The 26,258-nt window shown below is 32.3% G+C and overlaps 2 protein-coding genes across 2 annotated transcripts; one reads left to right on the top strand and one right to left on the bottom strand.

The window, feature by feature from the left end:
• The first annotated feature begins 327 nt into the window (after positions 1 to 327).
• Positions 328 to 1,604, top strand: LOC130962550 (uncharacterized). Its single transcript, XM_057888752.1, has 2 exons — positions 328 to 1,060; positions 1,441 to 1,604. Exons 1-2 carry the CDS (start codon positions 328 to 330, stop codon positions 1,602 to 1,604), a joined length of 897 nt encoding a protein of 298 aa, XP_057744735.1.
• Positions 1,605 to 8,419: 6,815 nt separating this feature from the next.
• LOC130962551 (uncharacterized) lies at positions 8,420 to 9,574 on the bottom strand. The gene has a single exon (XM_057888753.1). It carries the CDS (start codon positions 9,572 to 9,574, stop codon positions 8,420 to 8,422), a length of 1,155 nt encoding a protein of 384 aa, XP_057744736.1.
• Positions 9,575 to 26,258: the final 16,684 nt, after the last annotated feature.

Below are 26,258 nucleotides of genomic sequence, written 5' to 3' on the forward strand. Positions count from 1 at the left end.
TTGTTTATGTGTTGATATAGTTAAGTGTAGGATAATAATATTTTTTGTTAGTTATTGATGAAGCAAATAGTTAAGTGACATGTGAAAATATATTCAATTAGCACTTGGGAAGGTGTTTATGTAGTTAAGTGTAGGATAATAAAAATTTTTTGTTAGTCATGGATGTAGTTAAATATTAATTACTGTTTGTTAATCAATATTTATTTTATGTATTTATGTTTTTTTTTTTGCTAAGATTGAGATAATAACCTGATGTAGAGTTTAATAATATCACCGTAGATGTATTGAGTGTTGATTTACCTTTAATTTTGGTTATTAAATTTTTGTATGGCTGCTGTCGTGGCAGAAGTCCCTCTTGTTGCAGATGGTGAATTTGCTGTGAGGATGGAATTCAGTTCAAGCGAAGCTGTTATTAGGGTGATGAAAGAGTATGCTATCCAAAAAAGTGTAGACTATCGGGTGCATGAGTCGGAGCCGTTGACATTTTATGCCAAGTGTACACAGTATGGGGAGGGGTGTGATTGGCTTATCAGGGTTAGCATGATCGGCAGAAAGTACTGTTGGGTTATTAGGAGGTATAATGGTAGTCACACCTGTACCAGAGCCACCATTTCTCAGGATCATTCGAGACTGGATTCTAACACAATTGCAGAAGCAATAAAACCGTTGGTTGAGGCTGACCCCTCGTTAAAGGTAAAATCAGTTATTGCAGAAGTGCAATCGAAGTTCAATTACACCGTCAGTTATCGGAAAGTATGGTTAGCTAAGCAAAAGGCAGTAGAAAAAATATTTGGAGGTTGGGAAGCATCGTACGAAGCTTTGCCGATATGGTTTGAGGCCATGTGTCATAAGAAGCCATCAACTATCGTCCATTTTGATACTATGCCTGCATACCAAGGCGATGACTTGGTGAATGATATCCGGGTATTGCATAGGGTCTTTTGGAGTTATTACCCCTGCATTAGAGCATTCAGACATTGTAAGCCAGTTGTCCAGGTGGATGGGATTCACTTGTACAGAAAGTATAAGGGTTATTTGTTAGTGGCAGTGTCACAGGATGGTAACAACAATATCGTCCCAATTGTATTTGCTATTGTGGAGGGACAGACTTCTGATGCGTGACACTTTTTTCTTAATAACCTGCGACAACATGTTGTGACTCGGGATGGTGTGGGGCTCATATCCGACCGACATGAATCCATCAATGCAGCTGTGGCTCGCAGTAAGTCAGTAACAGAGCATGGTCACCTCCTAGAGCTTTCCATATATTTTGCATCAGGAATATAGAGTCGAATTTCTTAAGAAAATTCAAGGCACCGTACCTACAAAAACTTGTCGTCAATATAGGTAACATTGAGTAATTCAAAGTTTGTTATCAATAGAGATACCTTCAATAAGTGTTTGTTAACCCATTTTTTGTTGTTGTTTGTTATTATGCAGGATATTCGAGGACGGTGCGCGAGTACGAAGTACGTTACCAGCGGTTACGAGAACGGGGCGAGGCTTACACTAACTGGTTAAATCGAATCCCCCGCGAACAGTATACGTTAGCATTTGATGGTGGCTACCGATGGGGTCACATGACGACGAATTTAGTAGAATGAATCAACTCAATCTTGAAGGATGCACACAATCTCCCCATCACTGCACTTGTCAAAGCAACATTCTACAGGCTTAATGAGTTGTTCATCTGAAAAAGATCCGAGGCGGAGGCTCGGACTAGTGCTGATCATATTTTTTCTGAGCTTGTGACCTCAAAATTGCATGCAAACTAACTTGCATCACGGAACATCTAGGTAAATTACTTCGACAGGCAGAATGAGGTCTTTGAAGTGCGTGAGATGCCAAGTGGGTTGGAGTATGCCGTCGACCTTCGTCGGCATCGATGTGACTGTGGTGAGTTCCAGGTGGACCGGATTCCATGTCGACATGTGTTTGCATGTTGTACAAATCAAAGACTAGATTGACAAGTGTACGTGCATGATGTATATAAGATGGACCAAGTTCGACGGGTTTACCGAGCTAGGTTTAGGCCATTGGGGAACCCTACTACATGGCCTGCATACAACGAACCGCGATTCGTACTGAATCCGTACCTCAGGCGCGTAACCAAAGGTCGTCCCAGGATGACGCGCTTCTTGAATGAGATGGACACGCGAATGCTGCGTCGTCCACGGTGATGTAGGCAATGTGGGGCCGAGGGACACAGCCGTAGTAGATGTCGTGAGTCAGTTGGTGCAAGTGCTGGAGATAATGCTCAGTAGAGCTATATATATTATGCTATTTGAAACCTTGTAGCTTATATGAATCTACTCTATGATTTACGCGTCTTTAGAATTATATATTATGCTATTTGAAACCTTGTAACTTCTTTGAATCTACTCTATGGCAAATGTGAATTTAGATTTCTATATCAAGCTACTCTATTTCAAATGTAGCCATTTAGAATTATACTTCAAGCTACTATATGGCGATTGCAAGTTTAGAATTCATACATAGAAAAGTGAACTGATACGTAGCCAATATTAATTTGATAACTTCATACATAGTAATTGATATATAATTAAGTTAATTTATACATAGAAAATGTAAACTACACAACATCTACTTTTTCATTGTCCACTTTACATCTTTCACAAAACTCTTGCATTTCTTGGCGGCCTTTTTGAACACGGACGGAGTGAATCGATTAGCACTACGACGAGGCAGATCAACCCTGAGATTGTACCCTTTTCCTGTCTCATCTGGAGTGCGTCCCTCACCTGGATACAACTTGATTAGACAAACCATCTTAACATGATTATATTTACATCAAACACAAACATATGATCATAGATACCACATATGAATATATTATAATCAAGTGACCAAACAAGTATATAATATAATCAACTCAACAGAGATACCACATATGAACATATTATAATCAAGTGACCAAACAAGTAAAGCAAAAATAAGACCTGCATCATCACCATCATCAGGTGCATCATTACGAGATTCTTCATCCTCGTCCATTTCCTCTTCCTCGTCCTCATCCTCGTCCTCGTCATCTGGTTCATCTACTGGATACTCATCAGTCTCTTTCTCAAGTGTCTTGGCATTTTCTTCAATCAGAGTCATTGAAACACGGTTAGGGTTTTGACTATTAAGAACTCCTCCACCCTATCATCGTACCGATCCGGAGGGACATAGTGATCACATGTCAACATCCGTGAACTCTATAAAAACAAAAATTATTAATCAAACTACCAACAATTACTAATTTACTACTGGCATATAATAAGAAAAACTAGAACAACCAATATTATCAACAAATAATTACTACTAAATACAACAGCATACTTAAGTCCATTAAAAATATAATAGTAAACAAATAATTATTATCAAAATCAACAACATTAATCCAAAAATATATTTTTTAAACATATATTTTTTATTAAAAATATTACAAAAAGTTCTAAACATGTTCCTTTTACTAATCTATCATATGAGTCTAATTCAAACATTACCATTGAATTACATTTTCTCTAACTATATTCATATATATATTTTCTAACTATTATTTAATTATATATTCTTAAATTTCAAACAATAATAATAATAATAATAATAATAATAATAATAATAACATTACTAGCGTCACTGACCCTAAATTTAAACTACTAACAAACCTATAATTAAATTTTAATAATAATTATTATAATTCTGAATTAATAATAATAATAATAATAATAATAATAATAATAATAATAATAATAATAATAATAATAATACCGTCACTGACCCTAAATTTAAACTACTAACAACCTATAATTAAATTTTTAATAATAATAATTATAATTCTAAATTAATAATAATAATAATAATAATAATAATAATAATATCATTGAGATATGTTTTCTAAATTGACCTAATAAGAACAATTATAATATAACTAAATTAACAACAACAATTATAATTCTGAATTAATAATAACAATAAAAATAATAATCATCATAATAATAATAGTAATAACATTCTCATTGAAACGTTGAGCTAGTAACAGCAACAACAACTATTATAACTCTCAAATAATAATAATAATAATAATAAAAATAAAAATAATAATATCACTAATATGTTCTTAACTTGAGCTACTAATAACAATAACTATAATTAAATTTTTGACAATATTAATTATATTTTTTAAAAATCTAAAAAAATTAATAAAAAAACTTACATAATCAAGATGGCTGAGATATCTTATAATATGAAATTCAGACCGATCAACATCTTTAGATTTTTGTTTTTTTGACATTATAATTTTATTTCAGTCATTTTGGGAAGACGAAGAAGATCTGGATGAAGAAGAGGATGGGAGAATGGTTGCTGGTGGGATAAAGAGGAAGCTCAACTCGGATGGTGGGAATACATGCAGTAAAGGGAAGCTGGGGTTAGGGGGGCACCGTTGTGGGGAGCAACGTTGACGCGACACATGGCGGGGGAGGGACAACTCGGACCCTCCGATCTATGCCCACAATGTGGACCGTCCGATTTGTCATAGAGATTTCGGATCGTCCGATTTGTCCTTACCTGATCCCACAATATGGTAAAGCACACACGCACTATAATTCTATTTTTATTTATTTTATAAAATTACATTATTATCCCTATTTTTATTTAAATTTTCTAATCTACCTCACACTACTCCAAACCCTAACACTACACTCACCACACCCCACACTCACGGTGAACACACACACACAACTCACCCACACTCACAAAGCAAAGAATAGAAAAAAGAAAAGAAAGAAAAGAGAGTGGAGGTTGCGAGAGAAGAGGGAGAATCCGAGAGAGAGAGAGAGAGAGAGTGCCGGGAAAGGGGGGAGCTGTCTGCATTACCACACAGCGTCGCCGCCAGACCGCGTCCAGCCCGCGTCCAGCCCGCACTGCCTCTGCGCCATGTGCCGCCGTCAAGCTTGCCTCACTGTTCGTCCTTGTTGCCGCCAACTACGCTGTCACGGATGGGAGATGCACGAGAGAGGAGTGGCTGATTCTGTCACCACCGCCGCGCCGTGCTCCACGCTGTCGCCGCCTCTATTCCATCACGAGAGAAGGACACGCAAGGGGGGAAACAGAACCGTGAGAGAGCTCAGCCACGGAGGGAGGAGATGCGCGCCTAACCCATCGCCGAACTGCGTCGCTGTCCGTGAAGTTGTCTCCGTCGCCGCTGTCAGAGGTTGTCACCGTGCCTTGCCTCTGCCGCCGGAGACCGCCGTTGGATCCTCTGACTCGGTAAGCGTTTCGTTCTGAGATCTTTAAAAATCGATAATCTGTTATAAGTTATTAAAGATTCTAAGATGTTGGTAACGTAGGGTCGAGCTTCGAGTCTTGCGTGCTGAGTTCAATGGCTGTTGCATGCGTCCTCAAGCTGCTACGTCGTCACTGGAGCTGCCTTTCCTCCGTTTTCTCAATTATTTGTGAGCCCAGTAAGTCATTCCTTGTTCCAAACTCTTTCAGTTGCTGTTTTGTTATAGATTAATATATCAAGATTGAGTGTTGTTGTGAGTGGCACTTTTGGGGATGTTACGGCTGCAGGAAATAGTCGGACTCGATGCCGTTCGATTTCAGGCCGAGGAGAAAAGGGATTCTCTGATGCGTTTGGTTGTGGGTTCGCTTGCTGAGGTAGGGTTTTCTTAAAATTTATTTTATCTTATAGAGTTGTTATAAATAGATATTAATGTGAGAAACATATGTCTGTAATTATGATTGTCTTATGAATGTGGCTGTTTGCTGGACTGAATGACTAATTGCTTGATTGCTTGAGTGGTGTGTGATTATTGAAAAGAAATTAGTTTGAAAAGTTTTTTAGTTAATTATTATGAAAAGTGATTTTTCTTGGGTTTGAAGTTAATTTGATAATATAAATGAATCGGCTTTGGAAATGATTTAAGATATGAAAATGAATTAATTTTGGAAGCGATTTAATTTTGAATTAGTTTGATTTTATAAATGATTTAATATTTGAGCTGGTTTAATTTTGAAAAAAAATTATTATTGGAAATGGTTCGATTTGAAAATAATTTGATATTAGAACTGGTTGAATTTTGGAAAATGATTGAGATTTGGAAATGGTTGAGAAAGGGTTTGAGGAATGTTTGGATGGGACCCAAAAAGGGTGGCAGAGTCCGAGTTTTAGAGGAGATGCTGCCGAAATTTTATAAAATTGAAAGTTTTGTTTGAAGTAATTATTTAAAAAGATTTGGTTTTAAACATTATATGTTTTAAGATTGATTTATTTAGAAAAGAAAGAATTATGTTTTGAATTGGGATTGTTGATGAACATAATGGAAAGAAGGATGATGAGGATTGACTTTGAAATATAATTTTTTAATGAATTCGGAAATAAGGTATGGATTGACGAATGATGATGATATTGAGAATGGCTTAGATATTGATGAATGTTGAATGAGTTATTCATATGGCTTATGAATTTGAATTATCTGAGACACGAGTTTCCCTGGGTAGACGTAGTGGCTTGCCACCACTTGCTCCAAGTTGAGACTCGATACTCTGTTGACCCCATGACGTAAGGGTGACCGGCCACTTATAAATTCCCGGGAATGGTACCCCCATTGAGAGATTTGATATATATATGAGAAAAATCTATGCATAGACTCACGGGGATGCGCGTCAGGGGACAATCCAAGGGTTTAGCATAGGACATGCATGCATCATATGTATTTGTATTCTTTGCTTGGGTTTGAATTTGTTTTGCTTTGCCTAATTGTTAAACTATTATTAACTGCTACCTGAACTATTTGCTGTAACTGCTATCTAAACCTGTGCTTTCCTTGTCTATTTTGACTGTGTTTGTTCTGGTGTGCTATTTTTGAGAATAAGCTTTGATGCTGAATTAATGATTGTGTTGATTGATTGCGTGGTTGGTTTCTGATTGAGATTTTCTTAAAAGAAAAGAAAGGTTTTGGATTTTTGGATATTTAAATATTAATTTTCAAAAATGGTTTTTGGATTACTAGTTGTCGATTTTTAAAAGATTCAAAGGACGAACAATAATCACTTAACTTAAAAATAGATTTCTCTTTTAATATCTTATTATGACAATTCTAAAACTCTATGGTGAGACTGTGTGGTTAGGTTCTCACCCCTATAGCTTTATCTTTCAGGAGACGGATGAAAAAGCCCACGAAGGGTTGTATTGCATTTTGCTTAGTCGATAATGCTATTTTAGTTTCTATTTACTTACCTCCTCGCCATCAATATTATATTATGTAAGATGGATAGGAGTTGTATAATTTGTATGTATATAATATGTATAGGTTACTTGAGTAAGAAATTTTGTACATGTATATGCTTGTTTTGTTTCATTTAAAAAGTATATTTTTTCCGGTTTTCAAAAAGAACAGTGATACGATTTCGAGTCAAATGCTCCTATTTTATTATTAAGTATATGAAGTCGTCATAATACTTCTTGCTATCAGAGTAACGTAGCCAAAAGCGTGACATTATGATAGTGAGGGTGTTACATTGTGGCCATCAACCTTTCCCATATTGATTTATCTACTATTGTTTTGCTTCCTTTCTTTCCACCACCATGCCTGCTCTTCCCATGCCTTTCATGCAGTTATACACAATCAAAGAGGGTAATAAGTTGACACTTGATATTGTCCTCTCTAATAAAAAATTCTGATAATCTTAAAATGACTAACTAATTTATTCTCGTTATTTGTATAAAATAATGTATCAGTTAATATTAGTATTTTTTTCCAATTTTCCACAGTATTCTTAACTCACCAAATTAAGGATTGATTCGTTGCAGATTCGAGCTCTATTTAAGGATTTGTCATTAGGCAATAAGTTGCTGTATACATAGGGCGGGACTCGAACTCACAATACTTATTTAAGCAGATGAGTAAGCTAACTATTCGACCAACCCAAATTAATTTCAATACTAATATGTTTGTTTTTAGAATAATATGAGACGAACTTATTCGATGAATTTGTTTAATAAACAAAATATTTGTTATTTTCAAATTTTAGAAGATTTTTTGTCCCTCTATATTTTTCATTAAGAAAAAAAATTGGGAATTCATTCGTCAATAATTGTATGTACTTTTTGTTTGTCCATGTACTTACTATGTCTTCTTCATAGTAATAATATGAAAAAGGAGCATGACTTGAAATTTTGTTAAGCGATTTTTCAAACACAGCAATAAATTTCGCGTTGGTTATTTGGTCTATGTCATGGTCAAGTTCATCAATGACTAAAGCAACTGTTTCCTCCACTTCTATTGATGCTTTAACAAATGTGATGTTCATCATTACTTATTTCAGTTCAGATTGCGAGACGCAATTGTTTTTTTCGAACAATCTGTTAATTATTGTACAAGCTGTGAGTAATAGACTATTTTTAAAGATTTCATTCAATTTCATTCACTTGGTCAGATAAAATTCTTACCCAACAGAATGACAGATCCTCCAGTTGAGACTTCAATTCGGCCATCTCTAAAGGCGACATCCTGTAAGGAGCACTCAAGATTGGTCCGACCCCAGGTACTAAATCAATGACAAACTCAACTTCCCGTTTTGGTGAAAATTCATCAATATCATTAGGGAATACCTCCGGAAACTCACACACAATCGGGATTTGTTCCAAGTTCTGATCATCACCCGAAACACCCGCAGCTAACAACAATATCCCTTGACATTTGGCCCCAGAACAGTTCACCGTCATGGAACTCAAGTAGTAATTATTCACTACAACCGGCCCTTCAGTGCCTTCAGGCATGAAATACACTGTTTTCGTTGAGCAATCTAGTAGAACGCGTTTCTTGGATAACCAGTCCAATTCCAGAATGAGATCGAGACCAGTCATCGGCAAAAAAATTAAGTTATGCACGAAGTCACGCCCTTGTACTCGAAAAGAAACTTGAGGGCACCCTAATCTAGTCACCATAGCCTCGTGGATAGCATTGTATACCTTTAAATCATACCCCATCACTACTATTTTCAATCCTAGCTCATTAGCCTTTTCAAATGCAATAAAAGTATGTGAAACCCCAGAATCAAACAAAGCATTCAAAGTTTTACCCGCCATTTCACAGTTACCTCTGATCAATGCCTCTGATCCCTCAGTGCCTACTGAAGAAGTAGTGTATACCCTTCCTGGTTGCTGCACCCTGCCTGTCTCATACCTCTTCTTTTCTGGGAAACTACTAGCCAAGTGTCCCGGCTGCCCACAGGAGTAACAGACTCCAGTCCCAAACCTACATGGTCCTGAATGATACTTTCCATATCTGTGGCAACTCATATCCTGCTGTGGTTGCTTACCCTGTCTCCTTCCCTGATTAGCATTGGTATTAGGCCTCCTAGAGTTGCCTTGCCCCTGATTGTTTTGAGGGACAAAGCCACCATACTTGAACTGTCTACCTCTGGGTGCAAAGTTTCTCCCCGTGGTCCTCTGGAATGGCATCCTCAGACCCCCTTTTTCTGCTGCAGCCCTTCTAACACAATCCTCCGCCACCCTTCTCCTATTTACCAACTCAGAAAATACCCGAATCTGTATATACGCCATGAAGCTCTGAATATCACTCCTAAGGCCTCCTTCATACTTTATGCATTTTCACTCAGTAAAGTCCTCAGGAGCTCCCTGACAGATACGTGAGAAGCGGCACAATTCCTTAAATTTACTGGTGTACTCAGTGATAGTCATCTGTCCATGTTTAAGCTGAAGCAGTTCAAGTTCTCTGGCGTTTCTAACTGAAGTGGGGAAATATTTTTTATAGAATTCATCTCAGAATAATTCCCAAGAGATCACAATCACATCAGGCTGCAGAATGCGCCTCATGCCCTGCCACCAGTGCTAAGCTTCACCATGCAACTGGTAGGTTCCAAACTCAACCCACTGTTCATCCGGAACCTGCTGAGCCTGTAAAGCTCGCTCAATGGCCTGTATCCAGTTATCAGCATCGGTCGGATTCGAGGTCCCCCTGAAAGTTGGAGGGTGAACCTTCAAGAAAGAATGCAGTGACATTGGACCATTCTCATCATTGTTGCCATTATTTCCATTATTAATTTGGTTTCCCAGGGCTTCAGCTGTCGCTTGCATAGCTGCTGCCATATTGCCCAATGCAGCCATGAAGTCTATAGGATTAGGAGTGTTTCCTGATGCCTCAGGCATGGCATTGCCTATTCGGCCTCTACCTCGCCCGCGTCCGCGTCCGCGAGTAGACATTTGGTCCCTATACACACCAAACAAGTGATATCAAGTTGACCAGTCTCAATATCTCAAGTTCAGTGTTTTAAGTCCCAAATGCACGCTCATGAACATTTATGCCACTTATATCAGTTAGATATCCTAACAGCACATAAACACATACACAGAGAATGCACAAAAGCACAATCAGTCCGTCCTCAGGCTCTATAGGAACAAACTGCTCTGATACCATAATGTAATACCCTACTATACAGATTTTTATGCTTAAGTTGTAGAACAGAGGTAGTGTGGTATTACAGACCTCTAAGACAACAAAATAAATACATAATAGAGAAGAGGATAATATAATAGGAGCCTTGAAACAAAAGGGTAAACAAAAATTTGCAAAATGAAAAGCGCAACGCTCATCGGAAAGGATTACTTACATGCTAAGAAACCTAATAGGAACATGATGAAGATAAGCAAAGGAAAGAAGGAAAGCCAAGGAAACAGCATAACTAGCCCTTGACTCAACCTGCAAAACTAAGGCTGGCCAGAGGATATATATATATATATATATATATATATATATACATATAAACATACATAAGTATTCCCAAAATACACCAAAATACCATGGTAAACTCCTATCTCTCCGTCAACCTCTAAGAGGAGCAGCATACATAAGTTACTTGGAGAGTAAGTTAAATACATATATACATATATACAAACAGAAACCAAAATACACCCAGGGACTACTTCGCTTCCCAGAATCTAGACACCTAGCGAGGAGCCTCTCGACCTACATCTGAAAAATAACAATACAATATGAAATGAGAACCGGAGGTTCTCAGCATGGTAAAAGTGCCACGCGTATAATAAATAAGGTCCTGAGAATGCCTTAGGCAATCCTAGAACTCCGTTACATAATTATCCAGCTTAGTACTAAACAGAAGCTATCCACAAGGGTAGGTATTCTAAATATATCTAACTTACTCAATTTCAATCCTAAACTAACACCAAACCACCTCTCCATTTTCTCCTTTTTCCTCCAATATTCATAATGCAACAGAGACAAGCAACCAGACAAGTTCACGTACAAGTAATGAGCAGATAGTACAAATAGCAAGTATGACAGATAACAGGTGATATATATCAATTAGGCATACCCAGAAAATGCATAACAATCAAAACAAACAAATGCATATGATGCATGCCTGTCCTATGGCTGATGGGGCCCATCTGTCGGTTATCCAGCCAACCCGACAAGTCTGAAAATCTTAGACTGTCCCCCGTCGTGCATCTCCAAGAGTCTATACATAGAGTTCACATTCATCATCATATAATCACTCAATGGGGGCTATCCATACCCGGGAATTAATACATGCCCGGTCACCCTTACGACGTAGGGCCAACAGAGTATCGAGATTTAACCTGGAACACGTGGTGGCGAGCCACGGTTCTTACCCAGGGATACTAGTATCTCAGATGTCTTTATTCATAAGCCAAAACAATTATCATCAATACATCATCAAATGGCAAGCCTTAACTTTAGATCTCATTAACATTCTCATTTCTTTCATAAAAGTCACCGTTTACAACTTCCTTCACCCTCAAGTTATCTTGTTTTCCTAGCTTCTTTTGCCTACTGGACCTAGAACCATACTTAAAGCCTTAAAGGGAAGAAATGAAGGTTTAAAAGTGAAAAATTGGTTTAAAAATAGCCAAAACCGATTTTTGCAGCAGGCAGCATCCACGCATACGTGCAAGCCACGCGCACGCGTGTGTGTATATCAAGTCACACGTACGCGTGAGTCATGCGTACGCGTGAATATGCACACACGCGTACGCACGCTTCTCGCGTAGGCGTCGCCAAAATTCCACACCACGCGTACGCACAAGCCACGCGCACGCGTGGGTAGACGTGTTTTGAAAAAAAATGGGCAGAATGCCCAGAAGCATTCTGCAACCAGATTTTTCCATCCTGTAACACAGTTTTATACCTCAAACTTGCAACATCCATAACTTTCTCTACGAAATTCCATTTCTCACAAAATTGATATCAATAAAGAGTTCTTAAATCCATCTTTTACTTGCAACAAACCATAAATCAATTAAGAGAGTGAGAAGTAAATTATGGATGTCCAAAGTTCATCAAAATTTGGTTTTAACCACTTTCAATAAAACCTCATTTTCACCAACTTAACTTTATTACCATATAAACCTACATTGTAATGCCATATTCACTCAATTCATCAACAACCATTACCAATAATAACTTTAATCAACTTAACCAACCTCAATCATTGATAATTACTCACTTTTACCTCATACTTCAACAACACTTCATTGTTCATATCAACATTTCACATACACCAACTAACACCATATATTTATCAACCTCCCATCAATATACCAATTTAAATGCCATTAGCAAAATCAACCCTTCATACACATTAACCCTTCAACTTAACATAATAACTTGTCATTAACAATTACCAATCATAACTCATCAATAACAATATCAACACAACCCATTATAAGCAAGTCCAACAACATGGAATTAATAACATCATCATCCCATTTAATGTTCATCCACATTTATACCAACAACAACACAAAGCTACTCATTAAATGCCATTAACAAATTCAACATATCCTATGGTTCTTCTAGCCTAAATTTTCGCAACACTGTAAATATTAAACGTGCGAAACTTAAATCATACCTTGGCCGATCACTTAATTCACCCAAGGTAGCCTCTCAACACAAAATCACAGCCCCCTCCAAGCTCAAACAAACAGCCCCAAAGCAAGCCTTGTCACCAACAAAGCTCCAAGTAATCCAAATTCAAGTCCAAAGCATAAACACCCTCTTAAACTACACCTAACACACACACACACACATATATATTCCAATTCAGTTTTCTAATACTAAAAACAAGATTGAGCTAGGGTTAGGGTGTCCTTACCATACTCATATGCTCAATAGCTTGAGCCCACAAGTTCCGGAAGCTAACTTGAACCTATAATATGGAAATTGGACAAGATTCACCATAAGTTTCAAGTTTACTAAAGAAAGAGGGGTAGGGATTCTGAACCGAATAGGAGAATTACCAAAAAAATTATTCGAATAGAAAGGTAGAGCTCGACGCGCTGAGCGCGTGGCCACGAACGGTGCGGCGATCGGAGCCCGGACGGAGGAGTTATGGTGGTGAGAAGGAAAGGTGAGGGTTAGGTTTCATCTCCTCCCCCTTGCTGTGTGTGTTTCATTGCTTTGTGAAATGGAGAAGATGAAGTTGCTGCTTCATTTATGTTATGGGTCCGGTTGAACCCACAGGCCCGGTTTGGGTCCCGGTTCAACCAGTTCGATCCTTCCGGTCCGATTTTGGGCCAAATTTTTTAAGTTGGTATCAAAATTCTTGTTTCGACGAGCTCTATCCTATTTTGATATTAGTTTTGCATTTTTATCTTTCCTAATAAAAATTCGATTTATTAGCTAATATTTTACCGATTTTTTGCGGGATTTACATGTCCCAGAACGTTTGGACTATTAAATAGTCCCATAATAAAACATGTTTTTTAAGGTTTTTTAAGAACTGCTAAATAGTCCTTTTTAAATTTAATTACAAATTAATCCCATATATTTTATTTAATTATAAAAATAATTTTTTATTTTATAAATAATTATTTTATCATAAATCTATCATGTTTATTAACAATCAAGAACAAAAGCAATAACGAATTCGATTTTTCATTGATCCTAATAAATTTTTTGGCCATTCCAATCGATTAAAAGATTAAATTTGATCCGTCACGTTTGTGAGGAATCACAAAATCGTGTCGTTGAAAACCAATCGATTAGACTATCAAACCAATCGATTGAATTATAACTTTCCATAACCCAATCGATTGGACTATAGCTTGTTATCACAAAATAATCGATTGTTTTTAATTCAATCGATTGGTTGTGATACCCAATCGATTGAATTCATGAAAACAATATGGATATGCCAAATTCAATCGATTGAAGTGTGCTACCAATCAATTGAAGTGTGTATTAGCAACTTGAGGTCTCGTTATTCAATTGATTGGTTATGTTACCCAATCGATTGAACTTGACTTCCAATTCAATCGATTGGTTTAAGAACAATAATTTATTTTATTATATTTATTTTTATACCAAATAACAAAAAACATTAAATTTTATGTTCGTTTTTTTTGTTACTTATTTTACTTATCTATAGTTGTTTAAATTAGACTTTATGCTTATTAAGTCATGTTTTTCCCTAACAAAAAAATAGTTATGAAATTATTTTTATATTTGTATAGGAGTACATTCATTATGTTATAATTTTAATAATTAATGTAAATTTTAAAAAATTGAATAAATTTATATTTATTTTGATTACATTCAAAAGTGAATTATATGTATTCTTATAATCAAGAAATATACTTAACTTCTTTTATAATAAGTAAGTTTTTCAATAATTTAATTTATTAAAAAAATCTCAACTTTTTATTTATCCTACAAAATAAAAATTCATATTAATAGTTTTGAATAAGAGAATTAAAATAAAATATAAAAATAAACCTTGAATAAAATAAATACAAAGTTTTCAATCTAAAAATATAAAATAGTTAAAAGATAAAAAAATTATTTAAATATGATTTTTTAAGACACTCTATGACTTAGATAAATAAATATTATTTTTAAAATAAATCGTGATATATTGATACAAAAATTATTGTGTGTAAATTTTTGTAAAAAATAATAAACCTCTCTCGTTAATAACAATAGTGAAACTTAAATTTGAACGCTAATTGATATTATATATTGTGTAAGTACTATATTAGAAAAGTACGTTAATAATTTGAAGAGAAAAATTAATAGTGTAAATTTATTTTTTTTAAAAAATTATCCTTATTGAACTATTTTACTTTTATTCCTTCAAAACATATCTTAATAAAAATATTTGTAACAATAATTTACATTCAATAAGAATATCTTAACGAGGTTATTGTGAAAAAAGGGGTAGAAATTTTGTTATTTAACGAAATTGACAAAAAAAATTATAATAATAAACCTCTCTTTAAGAGTAATATTAGAATTTAAATTTAGACACTAATTATCATTATATATTGCATATAAACATCAAGAGTATATTATTAAAATAGTATGATAATAATTTAAAGAGAAAAATGATTCTTGGTACATTTAATTAAAAAAAATTACCTTGTTTAAACTATAGTGTAAGTGGAGCCATTTTTATAATCTTACGATTGAGAGTGAACAATTTTTTTAAGTGAAGGAGTTATATCATTCTGTCATGGGTTAATGTAAAATTTACAGAACGTGAGTACGTGATTGAGTGTGTAGTTTTACATTATAAAGATAGGGGTAAAATAGAAAAAAAATATTGGACACCAAATCCTTTGTATTCCCATTATATATTGTTATAGATAAGTATAGTTTCTTAAAATTTTGGGGTGTCCAGACCACTACTCGCCCCCTCTAGGTCCGTCCATGATTGCTAGCTAATTAATAATAAAAAATAATAACATCTATTTATTTTTTAGTATTTCTTAATGTCTGTGAATTAATAAAAGATAAAAAAAATATTTTTTCATTACACAATCAATTTCACGAATAAAGTATCGAAACGAATAATTGCAAAATTAGAGATTCTATTCACTGACCTCGATTTTGTAATCAAAACGATGGTTTATTTTCTGAACACTACAATGAAAAACTTGATTGGACCTTTGCTGATTGATGCAACGGTGATTAACGATGAAGAAATAGTGGATATTAAATAGACTGACAAAAAATTCAAAAAAAAATTGGATATTGAGTAGATGGATGTTCCAAAGAAAAATAATAAAAAGTTTTATAATCAAAGAAAATGATACACGATTTCAATAGTGGGATTGAATAATTGGTGATGGATTATTCACCAATTTATAATATTAATATTAAGGAAAGGATAAGATTAGAGTATCTAAATCAAAATAAAACTGCAAAAATTGAAGATAGAATTTTAAAGATAAGATAGATGAATAACAAGATAATTTCTAAAAACGATAACAAGATTGAACTAGGCGTAGTACACATTTCAATTGATTGGGTAGCACACTTCAATCGATTGAATTTGGTAAATTCATATTATTTTGGTGAATTCAATCGATTGAGTAACAAACGTAATCGATTGAATTGTGCTACCCAATCGATTGTTTTGAAGAATTCAATCGATTGAAAATTCTAAACAATCGATTGAATTACATAAAATCCACATTTAATTCATCGTTCAATTGATTGGTTAATATGACCAATCGATTGATTTATGCGAAAACCATGCTTCCTTACAATTTTCAATCGATTGTTTAGTGATAAAACTGAGATCCAATTGATTGCGTTAGAATTCAATCGATTGGTTTGATAGTCCAATCGATTGGTTTTCAACGAAATACGATTTTGTGATTCCTCACAAACGTGACGGATCAAATTTAATCTTTTAATCGATTGGAATGGTAAAAAAATTTATTAGGATCAATGGAAGATCGAATTCGTTATTGTTTTTATTCTTGATTGTTAATAAACATGATAAATTTATGATAAAATAATTATTTATAAAATAAAAAATCGTTTTTATAATTAAATAAAATATATGGGGTTAATTTATAATTAAATTTAAAAAAGGACTATTTAATAGTTCTTAAAAAATCTTAAAAAATATGTTTTCTTATGGGACCATTTAATGGTCCAAACATCCTGGGACCACTAAATTTTGAGCTGGGTCTTTGAACTAACAGTGTGAAATTGTATGAAACAAAGCTAATTTTCTCTTTTTTCCTCACTCAAGACTTTGGGCTCCTCTTTCTATTTTTTTTATTTTCTTTTTTTTCTTACTTGCTAATTTTGTTTTGTGTGGTGTAAAGTAAAAATTATGAAAGTGGTGAAAAAAGAGTTCATGACTTATGAAAATTAGAGAAAAAATAAGATAGAATTTAAGAATTTTAGTCATCGCTTAGTGGATAATAATCTTGAAACTCCATCAAACTATATAAAGAAAACTGCCTATGTTACTAAGTTTAACCATAAATGTATATTGATAAGATTATTAAGCAATTAATGCATTCTTTTTGTAAAACTACAAACACGTTAATTATCATCTCTAAAATATATTTTCAATAAAATGACAATTATGATTACTATTGAGATTTTTTTATGACTTACTATTAAGAATTTAACATGTTCAAAATTCATTAATAAATTCAAAATAATTAACAATTTTAAATTTTATTTATTTTAATTATTTATTTGATATTATAATTTATCTCATAAAACTTGTCTTATATACAACTTTTTTTTTGTTCATCTATAACATCATGATTTTAAAAATTAACTATATTATAACATATCATTTAATTAGGATATATATAAATATATATTAGGAATAGAATTAACATTTTTAAGTGTTATTTCAAATTAATTTGTCTAAAGATACTTCGAAAAAAAAAGAGATATTAAAAATAAATTTAGATGTATTGAGATACTGCATAAATGTTTTTTTAAAGATTTTATTGGAGATGTTTATTTTAGGTTATTAGTTGAATGTAATGTTAGATTCTTATAATTAAAACTAAAATTAAGAATAATTTTAAGTAAGTAGTCACAAATAAAGGAGTAAAATAGTGTTACATTATCTTCATATTCGTAATTAGAGTTGTTGCTTCTAATGTTTAATCTATGAAGTTCGGATGTAATCGAATTGGTATGGGTTGGATTTGGAAGAAATTGAGAACTAAACTAATTAAATTTGATCACTTTGAAATGGATTGGGTAAATATGTTTTTTTTACTAAACCTGCACCGATCATATGTGATTGCATTAATTTAAATATCGAATTAGAATTAGATTTTTTTAAAAAAATTTTGCAACGAAAAAAAATAAGAATAAAATGAAAAAAATATGAATGATGGTTGAAGTTTGATTAAAGTTAGGTAAAAGTTATATAAATTGTATATTTTTATTTTTGATATATAAGGTAATTAGGTGAGTTCGGTTCCAAATAAACTCTTAAAAAAGATTTTTGAAATTTATTTTTTTAATAAAATTAGTGGTGATTCCTTGTTTTTTTTAAAAAAAAATATTTTTGTCTCATTCTGATGTCTTGTCTTCTTTAAAAATGATTAGAGAGTTAAGTTTATTTAATTAAATTATGCATATAAATTACTTAAATTATATTTTTTTAAAATTTCAATAATAATTTTAAAAATAGTTTTTATTTTTGTGAATAATATTCTCTTTATAATACTTTAGTAAATAAATTTTTTATTATATATTTATGTTTATTTTTATGAATTGATGTTTAAATAAAAAGATATAGAATATAGAAAAAAAATCACAACACAAGTGTGCAAAGTATGTATAGTATAATAAAAATAAATTTTAAGTATAATGAGATGAACTAAATATAAATAATTAAAACTAAGATACAAAATATTTAAGATAATTAATTTTTAAAATTAGAAAGAAGAACCATAATTAAATTCATTTTCTTATACGAGGTAGGGTTGCACATGGATCGGATAATATCTATATATCTGCGGTAATTATTCGTATCCGATCCGAATTTTGTGGATATTATCCGATCCGCAGAGCCATCGGATCGGATCTAATCCGCACTATGGTAGGATTGGATTGCGGATTTGACAGTGATATTCGGGGATCCGATCCGCAAATCCGCATATCGCACATCTCATATAAATAGCATAGTTTAAGAAAGTAAACCCTAATGTGATATGAATTTTGGTGTGTTATTTTATGAATTTTATAATATCTTGTTTTTAATTTTTTATGTTGTACTTCAACTTAGAATAATTAAACTTAAATCTTATGTTATTATTTTATTTTTGTTATTCAAGAGAACTTTTATTGATAATATTTTAGGAGTAAATAGGCTTAAACAGAAAAAAAATAAATTTTCTGGATTTTTTTTTGTAAAAACAGCCAAACATAATCTTAAAATAATTTTTTTGAATTATGTGGATATACCCGATATTCGATCTGATCCGATGAATGCAGTGCAGATCGGATAGAATTTTAGACTATATCTAATTCGATTCGATCCGTGTGACGCCCTAATACGAGGTATTCATTTTACGTTATGTAATATACCTATAAATTTAAATTTTTAAAATTAAAGTTAAATTCATAAATATTCTTAAGTAATTAATGGTATAGAGTTTTTTTCTCTTTTAATATGCTTACACAAAATAAATGGTATTTTGTTCTTTTTGTTTTAATATATTTAAAAAATATTAATACTAAAAGAATATTTTTGTCTTTTTAATTAAATAAATTTTAAATTAAGATTAAATAATTTTAATTTTAAAGGGAATTTTTTTTATTCTTTTACAATTAATATTAAAAATATGTTTTATTTTTTAATTTTTAAACCTTTTATTTTAATTTCAATTATAATGTTATATAGTTTTTTTAAAATGTTATAATAATCTAATATGAGTAATAATATTAATTAAAAAGTATAATAAGTCCAAACTGACTCAAAGTAAAATATTAAATTGTTTGGGGTTCAAAATTACCTGATTCCCCTGAAACAAATTCTGCAACGTGATTACCCTTTTTGTATTATTATATAAATCGTCCTAGGGTGCAAAGGGTTATATAAAACATGAATCATCTAACCCTAGGACGATTAATGCATGAATTTGTGAGACAAATTAAGAGTAAATCGTGGCAGGGCTTCTTGGGTTAGAAGTAGAGTATAAATCGTCCCAAGGTAGTAGGTTTTACGTGTTCATGGGCTAAACCAAACTGGGCTGCCACGATTTATGTGTTATTAGGACCCTCCTCAGCCTGGGACGATTTATGTGTTACTTTGTAACACTCACAGGGCTGGGACGATTTATGCCCAAGTTATAACCCTAAGGAGTCAAGGACGATTTATGCAGGCAGAAACTCTATAAATAAACGAGTTTCACACAGACGAGGCACACGGGACATATGTTGAGGGTGTGAGAGATGGCGGAGAGTATTTTCTTGTTAGTGCATCACCGGGGAAAAATAGATGAAAACACAAGTGAGGGTGTAACTTTTTCTAGCAAAAAGCAGATAGGTGTGTTTATAACTCCATCAACGACGTTGATGGATTTGCACAGTAGTATATTAGAGAAGGCTAGAAAGTGTGGTAAAAAAACGCGTGAAGCAATTATTTTTTCGTATTCCGATATCATTGAAGCCCGGTTATGTTAAGTTTGGGAAGTACGCGATGTTGGGTGATGACGACATGCGAGTTATATTTCATAGTCAATCAAGATAGGTGATGATGGGTCAGATTTGGAGCCACCATTATTGGTGACGAGAGCGACGGCGAAGAGGACACCACAGTTGCCGTGGGAGCTCAAACCCATAGGTGATGATGGGTCAGATTTGGAGCCACCATTATTGGTGACGAGACGACGGCGAAGAGGACACCACAGTTGCCGTGGGAGCTCAAACCCATGGTAGCAGTGGTACGCAGCAGTACCCTCGACACTTTACCACATTGAACCTTGAAGCAATGAACCAGGCCGCAAATGTAGATCAGCATCACCCGGTGATTCACGGAGAAAGGCCTAGTGTGATTGGCACGGACAAGTTTGAGGTCGGGCAACGGTTTGAAACAAAAGAGGAAGCTGTACTGACAATCAAGAGTTATAATATTCGGCGGGGTGTAGAGTATAAAGTGTTTGAGTCCGACCAGTTGAAGTATCATGGGAAGTGTGTCCAGTTCGGGAATGGTTGTAATTGGCTGATCCGTGTCACTATGAGACAGAGGAAAGGCTACTGGGAAGTTAGAAAGTATAATGAATCGTGGCAGCCCAGTTTGGTTTAGCCCATGAACACGTAAAACCTACTACCTTGGGACGATTTATACTCTACTTCTAACCCAAGAAGCCCTGCCACGATTTACTCTTAATTTGTCTCACAAATTCATGCATTAATCGTCCTAGGGTTAGATGATTCATGTTTTATATAACCCTTTGCACCCTAGGACGATTTATATAATAATACAAAAAGGGTAATCACGTTGCAGAATTTGTTTCAGGAGAATCAGGTAATTTTAAAACGCATACAATTTATTTAAGTAAAAAATCCCCAAACAAATAAAAAAAATATAAAATAATTATAAATATTGACTTTTTTTTAACTCTTTAAAAGAAGTTTTAATATTTCAAAATTTTAAGGAGGATAAAATTCCGTCCCATTAAATGTTACAATATTTCTATATTATTTAGAGTTTTAAAATTCTTTTACATTATTAATATTATAATGTGCGTTGAGAATATTTCATTAATAGAGCTTTTAATGTAGTATTCTTCTTGTAAAACTATAGATATCGTTAATTATAAACTCTAAAATATATTTTCAATAAAATACATTAAAAGCTCCATTAATAAAATATCTTCTAAAATGTTACACCAAAATACATTAATAATATAAAGGAGTTTCAAAATTCCAAACAATACAGTAGTATTGTAACATCCACTAAACTAATTAATGAGAGTAATAGAAACTGCAAAACAAAAAAAATGAGTATGGTCAAGATTTCAACAAAGGTTTAGTTATCAATTTAATATTTTTTTAATGTTTAAGTTTTAATAGAGGTGCATTATTCTATATCAATTTGCTTTAGTATAATTTTCTTTATATAATTGATTCAGGTAATTAATAAATTATTTTTTTTTCAATGTTGATAATAGTAGGTTTAGTGAATTTTCTAATTAAAAATTATATCTTATATTTATGCAAAAAACGGTGGCATCTAAAAGAAAAAGAAAAGGAAATTGGGATCAAATCAGATTAATTCAAGAAATAATATGCAAAGAACATGAAAAAAATCAGGCCAAATTAATAATAATATTCACAGGAACAAACAAATAGAGAGTTACTTCTCTATTTTATGCAAAGAACATTTTCTTTGGTTCCCTTATATCTATAAATAGAGAGTTATTTCTCCCTCTGATACGCACAAACAAATAAAAGATATCACTTAAACTTCAACGTAAGTCTTTTGTACTATTGTACACCATCGCTCTTTTATTATTTTATTATTATTTATCAGAATACTTTGACTATGATATTGATGTTCTTGTTATGATACTCTTTTTTCTATTCCCAGTCTTGCACACTTGGATTCTGATTTAGTGTTTTTTTATTTCTTTTTGAGAAAAAGGGTACACAGTATAATTGTATGTTTTACTTTTTAAAATGTTTTCTTAAAAATGACAGATTTTTTTAATATTTCAACAATAGTTTGTCATCAACTTAATATTTTCTTAGTGTTTTTTGTTTAAATAGAGGTGCATTCGTTGTCAATTGACTTCATATATTATTTTTTAATATATAATTGCTTTAGATAATTATATATAGATTGAATACTTATACCTACAAATAAGGTAAATTATTCAAATTATAATTTTTGTTTAGATTATTGCTGTGATATCTTGATAATATGTACATAGATAACGTACTAAAAAAAGGTAATAGTTGCTAACATCAAACTTTTTTTTGTAATACCAGGAAATTAAACATTATAATCCTGCAATGGCTAAAGGAATACTTCTTTTTTCTCTGTTTGTCTTTCTAGTATTAACGCAAGCAGGTATAACCCCTTTTCTTAGTCCTTTATTTTTTTTCTCTAATTTCTTTATTGTTCTTGTATTTTTTTTTTAAATTAATAGTTCTTAATTGTTATACAAATCCACTCAAATTATGAAATATATAATAATTTTGAAAACTAATGAAGTATAATATCTTACTATTAAGTTAAATATAAATATAATACCTTTAACTATATCCACTTGTATTATGTAAAAATTTCAAATTATTTCATGCATAATTATTCTTACTTAGATATTTTATATAAATATATTATGTGTATATAAAAATAAAAGTTATTTATAAGACATTTTATATTTGAGAGATATTTTTATTTAATTTCTTTACTAATATTATTATTATTATTATTATTATTACTATTATTATTATTATTATTAACACGTCTCAGTATCTATACATGGTGTATGTGTAAAATAGTTTTATTGAATTACATAAATAATTTTGTATATTTTGTATGTGTTCAATTTTTTCTTTAATTTACATTGAAAGAAACGTTGTTGATAATTTTCAGATTGCATGAAATCCTTCAATGTAACGAAATGTTGTTCGGAAAATGATCTTGGTAATGATATTTGCGTCGACAGTACTTGCAATTCAGTGTGTCAACAACGATGTAAAGGAGGGCATTGCAGAAACTACAATAAACATATATGTCATTGCGCTTGTTAATTAATTATCACGATTCATAAAAGAGTTATATTATGAAAGCAAAATTTTCAATAACTATATTCAACTTATATTATGTTGATCAGCATATTATCGATAAAAAAATTATTAGACTATGAATAAAATGATGAATGTCATTGTTGAGCATCTTATTTTAATTTTTAAATTTTATTTATGTAATTGGTATCTCGATTATTTGTGTTTTTAAGGGTTAAAGGTGATATAAAATTAGAAGATAATGATTGGAAAACAGAATCTATTGTTCTATTACGATTTTTAGCCTTTCCTCTTTAGGTTAATTTTGTTAGTTAGTTACTAATCTTGTAGGCTATATATAAGTTTATACTCCTCAATGGTTAAAAAGATAATGATGTTTTAGACTACTCATATAAAATATGTATATTAAAGATATTGATTTTGGACTACTAATTTATTTTCAGTCCATGGCCCGAAAACCTGTCAATGTTTTCAATCACTTTCAAGTAGCACAAGGAAATTATTGTGTTATAGCAGCACATTTACCTCATATAAGTCCTTAATTGATTTCCTTGAAAGATACTCTTTATCCAAATCATGCTTTGTTTGATCAAGCCACTTTGCAAGGCCAACAACAAACTCATCCTTGATTATCATTTGATCATGACTATGATAAAAAAAAAATTTTAACACCTCTTCTATTTCAGTATTTCTTTCTCCTCATCGATACTTATGTCTGTCACTTTGTTTCGTAGCAATAGGTCTTAGTTCAGAACCTGATATGCCTTCATCTATTTCCCTGTACAACCTACAAAGTTGCAATGATCTAGATAAAATTGTAGAAAAATTTTTAAGATACCGTCAATTTCAGTAATTTCTACTGTTGATTTTAATTATAAAAAATATATATAATATATAAAATTAAGATTAACGGTTAAAAATTACTGATACACTGATATGATGATACACTTAAAAATCTTCCAAAATTATAATATATCTTAATTAGATTGATTTCTTGTCTTATAAGTAAATTCACCTTATTATATATACATAAAAAAACCTAGATTAGTAAACGGGAATTATTTTTGAAAAAATCTCATTAGATATACAAGCATGATAATTTATTCTATATTTGTAGTTCTTTACAGCATTCACTAATTCGAACTTAATTTAAAAATAGGAATTATTTTCTTATTCTTTCAGTAAAAAAAGATGATAGACTAACTAATCGAAATATCAATTAATAAAAAGCCTCCAAATAGTTGAAATTTTTTACTACCAATGTTTTAATGTGACTAATTATTGTTCTTAACTAGTATATATTTTCCAATAAGAGAAACTAAATCTCACCTAATAATGGCACTCACATTTGGAGTCCCATTCTTAGTGAGAATCCTTTGTAGAATATTCTTTTCTACAAGATTTAGTATTCTTAACATTAAATCATCATGTTTCAAGTATTCCAATCTTCTTTTCTGTCGCCAAGGTTAAAAAACCTGCAAGTTATTGTAAACATAGTGAATAATATTGGCTGTGGTTAGACATGAATAATACATGAACATGCATATTTTTTCTTTAGGTCTCATTGGGCAACTACATTAGGAAATATAAAAATATTAAGAGATTTGGAGAGGAAAACATTCCACATGTATAGAGATAGAGAAAATTTCTTTGTTTTGAAAGATTATTTGCATAGAAAAATAGTCAGAACAAGAAAGTAGAAATAGGATTAGAAAATAAGTACTTCTTTATTTTGAAACATACTTACGAATCTTACTTGTTTCGCTTTTCATCTTGCTTAAAACGTGTTTCTTTTCTATTTTAACCTTTAGTTGACAATTAACATGTTGCATAAATATAACCCTGTTTTAATAATCTCTCTTAGCCTCAAGTTATGAATCATATGGTCAAAATTTTGTTACTTTTTAAACAAGAAGTCAAGATATAATAATGATAATAACAAGAATAATAATAGTAAGATTGACAAACCTGTTGAAGAGACCAATTATCGATTGCATAGTTGTTGTCCCATAACAAGATAAGTAATAAGACTGTTGAAGCTAGCATATTGCTTGATGCTTGTTTTGTCTCAAAATCTATAGTAATGCCATGACCTAACACATCAATCCAAACATGACACTTTAAAAGAGTCAAAACTTTCTATTTTAATTGTCTTAACCAACTGAGTGAGATGGAAACAGACTAATGAATAAAGGTTTGAGAGTTGTAGGTGATGGTGGTGATGATGATGATGAGTTAGACCTTTAATATTGTGCTCAAAATCTTTGCTGCCAGTGATAACACATTCTCCCCAAATTGTGGAGGTTCATGTTCCCACATGTTGGGCAATTACTTGTCTTTGGATTTTGTTTGAAGAAAGTCTAATGTATATCTCTTCAGAATTTTGCAATTGCTGAGATATCCCAAGCTTTGGGGAAACGAAATTTGTATCATCATGAATGCCTAAAAAATTTCTTATACTTAGCTCCAGTACCAGCAAAAGGGACAACAAAAAATGTTTGCCACTGACTTCGGTGATGAGCCCCTGTCATTGAATGCTGAATGGATGAGAAGGATGTGAGAGGCTTCATCAAGCGCGACGAGTTTAAGCAACTAAGTCTCCCAATTTTGGAACGTGTGAAGAGACCTTTGGAGAAGGCACTAGCTGAAGCAGCTCTTACAATTGAAAATGTTCACATGGTCCAGGATCTCGCGTACCAGATATGAATAAAATTT

The sequence above is a fragment of the Arachis stenosperma genome, chromosome 2 (assembly GCF_014773155.1).
Source record: "Arachis stenosperma cultivar V10309 chromosome 2, arast.V10309.gnm1.PFL2, whole genome shotgun sequence".
NCBI classification, from domain to species: domain Eukaryota; kingdom Viridiplantae; phylum Streptophyta; class Magnoliopsida; order Fabales; family Fabaceae; genus Arachis; species Arachis stenosperma.